The sequence below is a fragment of the Limulus polyphemus genome, unplaced genomic scaffold (assembly GCF_000517525.1).
Source record: "Limulus polyphemus unplaced genomic scaffold, Limulus_polyphemus-2.1.2 Scaffold3896, whole genome shotgun sequence".
NCBI classification, from domain to species: domain Eukaryota; kingdom Metazoa; phylum Arthropoda; class Merostomata; order Xiphosura; family Limulidae; genus Limulus; species Limulus polyphemus.
This window is the reverse complement of record NW_013669506.1, coordinates 99,079-105,841: the sequence shown is the minus strand read 5'-3', so window position 1 is coordinate 105,841 and position 6,763 is coordinate 99,079. Positions and strand designations below refer to the sequence as shown.

The 6,763-nt window shown below is 32.1% G+C and overlaps 1 protein-coding gene across 1 annotated transcript in view; it reads right to left on the bottom strand.

Moving 5' to 3' along the window:
* The window catches only part of LOC106470237 (E3 ubiquitin-protein ligase TRIM33-like), a gene marked incomplete at its 3' end in the record, with an annotated part of 31,147 nt that overhangs the window by 1,401 nt on the left and 22,983 nt on the right, over positions 1-6,763 (bottom strand). Inside the window, exons 5-7 of the mRNA XM_013930779.2 lie at positions 4,213-4,419; positions 2,370-2,833; positions 1,824-2,098 (exon numbers count right to left, since the gene is read on the bottom strand). Of these exons, the coding sequence (XP_013786233.1) occupies positions 1,824-2,098; positions 2,370-2,833; positions 4,213-4,419 (946 nt within the window). The remainder of the gene's footprint in view (positions 1-1,823; positions 2,099-2,369; positions 2,834-4,212; positions 4,420-6,763) is intronic.

Here is a 6,763-nt window from a genome sequence, read left to right as displayed (position 1 = left end):
TATATAGTATGCAGATGAGGTCTCTAAAGCTAAGTTACTTATAGAGTAAGTACATGAGGTCTATAAAGCTAATTCATATATATAAGACAAATTCCAAAACTTTTAAAAATCATTGCACTTTCCAACCATAATCCAAAGATCATGATGGAGATTGCTTGTGGTAATAGCACCCAAAGTCCAAAAAGAGAAACCAGTTGGCAGTCATAGAAGATTACTTGAAGGTGCAGAGTTGAGTGCTTATACCCACAATGTCACAACCCTTACTGCCTTTCACTGCCTGCAGCCAGATGTGGGAAGGCAGTTACCCTTAAACAGATGTATTAAAGTCAAAATATTACCTACCATCCTCCACCCTTAAAAGTTCTAAAAATTCCTAAAGTAGAATAATAACCACCCTAATAATTCTACTACACTAATCAGGGTGACTTTATTTTATTTCTACTTTGACTTTAATACATCTCCGCCATGACCTTTAGATTATGGTTGGAAAATGCAATGATTTTTTCAAAAGTTTTGGAATTCTTCTTAAATTAAGTTCACTATTGTTTTATAGTGCTGATTTTGATCACCTATTGACAATTAATGTAACTATAATAGTTTTGAAGCTATTCCTTTATATAGCATTTAGACAAGGTCTCTAAAGCTAAGTTACATATAGAGTAAGTAGATGGGGTCTCTATTACAGCACCATAATTTTCCAAAACACCAACAAGTATAGGTCTTATCAACTGCTTTCTTTTGATATATTAAGGTAAACAATAAATAGAACACTCTCAAATACAACGCAATTACATACAAATGTACCTAACTTTATCATAGTTATAAGATGTAGTGAGTTTTCTATGTAACATTTCCCACATAAAGTTAATAAGATGCAGGCTTCCCAACCCTAAAAATCTCTTTAAAACACCACAAGCTTTTAACAGTTAAAAGAAAAAATATAAAAATATTGATACAATTTAAATAACAGTATTGAAACAACTCTCCTCAAAATACATGCAGTGAAACACAAAGACTGAAAGTACAAATGATGTGTTAACAAACTATCCTATGATAACCTCTTAATACATGGAATTAGTGGAGCTGCAAAGCATGGTATTCTGTTTAAATAACTATTTTAATACCTACAAGAACTGGAACTTCAAAGTATGTTATTATCATGGTATTCAATTCAACTAACTGTTTTAATCTAGAAGTTGTAGGACTGCAAAGCATGGTACTCTGTTTTATTACCTATTTAAATATCTGGAAATAGTGGAGCTTCAAAGCATGGTATTCTGTTTAACTAACTGGTTTGATATCTGAAACAAGTGGAACTATAAAGCCTAGTTCTGTTTAACTAACTGGTTTAATATCTGAAACAAGTGGAACTATAAAGCCTAGTTCTGTTTAACTAACTGGTTTAATATCTGAAAAAAGTGGAACCACAAAGCATAGTACTGTTTAACTAACTGTTTTAATATCTGAAAGAAATGGAACCACAAAGCATAGTACTGTTTAACTAACTGTTTTAATATCTGAAAGAAATGGAACCACAAAGCATAGTTCTGTTTATCTAACTGGTTTACTATCTGAAAGAAGTGGAACCACAAAGCATAGTTCTGTTTAACTAACTGGTTTACTATCTGAAAGAAGTGGAACCACAAAGCATAGTTCTGTTTAACTAACTGGTTTAATATCTGAAAGAAGTGGAACCACAAAGCATAGTATTCTATTTAATTACCTATTTTACTAGGCAGAAGTAGCAAAGTTTCAACTACTTATTGTGATCAAAAAGCTAATCTAGTTTACATGTGATCTGATATTAAAAGAAATATAATAACCATTTGGTATATGCTGCATCATGGGTGTGGCATGCAGAAGGTTTTCATGAGGTATCCTGCTTACGATAGTTGACGTAGGGAAGTGACTCAGCCTGGTAGTGTTTGTCATGTTCCGAATGTATGACAAAGGTGAAGATCCACTGTTTATAGCTATCATTGGGGAATGTACAGAATGACGAGGTACAGGATGAGGCAGTATCTGAAGTCCTGGTGGGAGGTTTGGTGTCGATTTTGGCTGTGGTTGAGGAGCCAACAATCTTTGAACTGGTGCTTGACTGTTAAACATCAAACAAAACAATAACAATTCAATTTAAAAAGTTAGAAATGATGATTTCAAAATATCATCAGGTGCAAATCAATTGTAATTAAACCATCAGTAAAAACAAGAAAACTGGGAGTGCATTGTTAACATACATTCTTACTCACAAATTACTATGTTACAGCACAGAGTAAAAAACAACAGAGAACATACACAGAGAACTCCCTAAACCGACATCAATAGAACCATGATAAACTACAAAAAGAGAACAGCTCATGAAGTCACACCTTTGTCTACTGGTGGGATCAGCAACATTTACAGGTGAAATGGTGATGTTAGAATTCAATGAGACAGGAAGGGATATAGCAACTGAAGTTTGAGAAGTGGAAAGAGGTGACTGATGATTCGATGGCCTCATTTGTACTTGATATGCTCTTGCCTGCTGCCCAACTGGAGAGGTTGGGCTCCTAATTTGACTTCCTGGCATGCACTGTTGCCAGTTGGCTGCCGACTGACTGGGGCGAGAAGGCATAACTTGATGGTGACCTGTGTTAAGGATGTTTCTCAGCTGAACGGGGGAATGTCCAGCAAGGTTGGGATGAGTGGAAGATGACACCAGTTGCTGAGGATACCCCTTTGTATGGGACTGTGTCATTATGGGCCCTCGTGGTCCTAGAGCCATAGCTGTTCCACCAATATTGACATAGGGTGGTGGAGGTCGAGCAACTTGAGATGGTATCACTCCCCTATGCTGTAAGTTGGAAAAAGTCACCCAGTTAATATTTGATTTTTAAAATATCATAAATGTTTTCTATTTTAGTAAAATAAAACTGATGACTTCAGACTTACTAATCTACTCAAACATAAAACAGCATTCTTTCACAACAGTCACTCTTATTTAGTTTTCAAACTTCAGCAGATCTGTATTGTTAAGAATGATCATAGATTCTATTTCTTATTAATACTAGCTGAGGATTTGCATTTAGGAAGTACAACTTGTATAAAGGACAATGTTAGATATTGTTCCTGTTCTTTCTTTCTTTTGTTATTAAATCACATCAGGTATTATTTGACTCATTTAACTGATTAAGAATTTCTGTCGTTAAATTCAAAGCCAAAAATCTATAATAAAGTGGAAATGTTATCACAGTGTTATTTATCCATCTCAGTTTCCAGTTACCATACAAAAGAAAAGTATGGTAATAGAACAAGCCAACTCTGGATGATTGATGCTAAACATAATGGATCATCTTTATTGTAAGATATGTCTCTTTCTTTTGTCCTTTTATTTTGTGTTTGTTAACATAAAATTTATCCTTTCTCAGCATGCCTAGAGTACTCTTGACACTACTACTTCTACTGGTGACTGTGCTCAATCCCACTCCATCATTATATTGTAATAACGGTCTACATATTTAACTTGGTATAGTAACACCAAATGTAGGTTTCTAACTTAAAGTAACACAGACTACACATTTAACTTTCTACAATGAACCAACTGTAGGTTTCTAAGTTACAGTAACATAGTCTACATATTTAACTTTGTACTGTAACACCAAATGTAGGTTTCTAAATTACAGTAACATGGTAACATATTTAACTTAGTACAGTAAACCAATTGTAAGTTTCTGAGTTAGTGTAAAATAGTTTGTAATTACTTGTGTCAGGTGTTGTATGTCTATCATAATATACTGAATGTACTATGATGTTACCTGTTTATAATTACCCGTAACAGAAGTTGTATGTCTATCATGTATTGACTGTACTATGATGTTACCTGTTTATAATTACCTGATTCAAAAGTTGTACGTCTGTCATCACGTATTGACTGTACTATGATGTTACCTGTTTATAAATACCTGATTCAAAAGTTGTACATCTGTCATCACGTACTAACTGTACTATGATGTTGGCTGTTTATAGTTACCTGATTCAAAAGTTGTACGTCTGTCATCATGTATTCACTATACTATGATGTTACCTGTTAATAATTACCTATTCAAAAGTTATATGTCTGTAATCATGTATGGACTGTACTATGATGTTGGCTGTTTATAATTACCTGATTCAAAAGTTGTACATCTGTCATCATGTATTGACTGTAGTATGATGCTGGCTGTTTATAATTACCTGTGTTAGGGGTGGTATTCCTATCATCATGGAAGGGTTAACTGTTTGCTGGCCTATGCTCAATCCTCCTACTGGCTGCCGGTCAACCAGTAAGCAGCCAATTTTGCTAATGTAGTCACTAAGAAACTCAGATTCATAAGCAAACTTAATGTCAACTACGTGCTGAGAGTTAGGAACTTCACAACGGCGCCGTAGGATATGCTGCAACTAAAAAAAAAATTATATGAAAGAACTGAATAAACACAAAATCATACAAAACATAAAGCACTGGTTATATGAAGTGAAAATAAGTAGGTTTCAAAACCCCATTTTACAAGTTAATGAAGAAAACACTGAAAAATAACATGCTCCAATTATAGCTTAATTTTAAATAAGCTATGTTCTTTATAACAACTATCTTAATCTATCCAAATATTACTTTGTATCTAATACTGTAAAATAACTAACTATGTATCTTAACTCTCTCTCTACAGGCCTGGTAATTTTGACCAACCTTGGAACTACCATGTAACTAAATACTACAACTTTTAATGTAGTAAGCCTAACTTTACAAAAGATAGTTTGCTTTTAGAACACACGTCTTTAACACAAAAAAAAATCAGATTTTTAATTGAGTATTTTTACTAAACATTTGTCTGTGAATTTATAGAGCCAGACTGACTCAGACTCTCATTAGTCTGGGTGCAAGGTGATTTTTCTGTTAAAATTAAAAATACTTTTTCTCATTTTATACTTTTTAAATTTAATCAGCAAAATCTCTTAGTCTTCTAAATGGATATCAATACTGTTTTGTCTATAAAACTGTATATTTTTATTTATTATTTTCTCCACCCTAATGCTATATAGGATGGGTCCATTTGACCCTTCTTTCTTTCTGGAATGAATGCAAATTATAGCAGAAAAATTACAATTATTTATCCCAAACAGGTTCATAAGAGTTTAATTCTACTGTTTTATTGCACTTTAAACCACGTCTAACTACTAAACTTGCTGAACAATTGTGGGCACATGATCAACAAACTACTGAATTACAAAACACACGAGCAGCTCAAGTGCAAACCTTGCTGATAACTTAAATTATTACCTTTTAGTTACATTTATAAAATAAACAAAAATATATGTAAAAATAAGAAATTCAGTACTCATGTCTCAAATATTGTTTTTTCGCTCTTGGTCACCAACAAAACTTAAGCATACTTTTTTGTAATTACAGGAGTAATATACAAAATAAATTTTATTTGTTTACAATAAGGAATTAAGAACACAAAATATTAACAAATAAAAAAAGAACACAATGACAGAAAGCTATTAAAGCTAAACTGGTTTTCTAAAATAAGCTATAAATTGATTAAAATAACCTGGTCAAGGTGACCTCAGCAATAGCAACAATAAATATATAGGCTAATTAATTCATAACCTACCATGAGAACAATCTAGTCTTATACAGAAAACTGTAAATTAAAATATTTTCTTTCTACCGGCTGAAATAATTTAATAGCAAATGTCAAAGACAATATGTAATAATAGGGCATAGCATGTAATTTGACTTTCTGGTTTATATCTTTATAAAGGAAGAAACTGAAGGCTATACACTTAGATCATGGCCGAGAAATACCTACATTATAAATCTACAATTTATGTTAAACTCAGGTAGTAATAAGATCTAAAACTGTCAATTTGGAGCAAACAAATGTCATATGATACAGAGAAGTGAAGACTGACAATTTATATAAAATAAATATTCAGAAATGATAACTTACATAATATTCAAATATGATTTATTAACTATGTTTTGATGCCAAGTTTACTGAAATACATTCAGAGTATAATTGTTTAATTAAATTTTAAATGTAATCCTAAAAAAGGTCATTATATGCACACTTTAACCTAGCCATATCCAGAGACTTAATCCATCGTTGAGTTACATTTTTTAAATATTTTACAAATAATACTTTGTATATATTACTGTAAAATAACTATGTACTTTGGTCTACCAACATTTCTTTACAGTAGTTTACATAACTATGTACTTTGGTCTACCAATATTTCTTTATAGTAGTTTACATAACTATGTACTTTGGTCTACCAATATTTCTTTACAGTAGTTTACATAACTATGTACTTTGGTTACCAACATTTCTTTACAGTAGTTTACATAACTATGTACTATGGTCTACCAACATTTCTTTACAGTAGTTTACATAACTATGTACTTTGGTCTACCAACATTTCTTTATAGTAGTTTACATAACTATGTACTTTGGTCTACCAACATTTCTTTACAGTAGTTTACATAACTATGTACTTTGGTCTACCAACATTTTTTTATAGTAGTTTACATGACTATGTACTTTGGTTACCAGCATTTCTTTATAGTAGTTTACATAACTATGTACTTTGGTCTACCAACATTTTTTATAGTAGTTTACATAACTATGTACTTTGGTCTACCAACATTTCTTTACAGTAGTTTACATAACTATGTACTTTGGTCTACCAACATTTCTTTACAGTAGTTTACATAACTATGTACTTTGGTCTACCAACATTT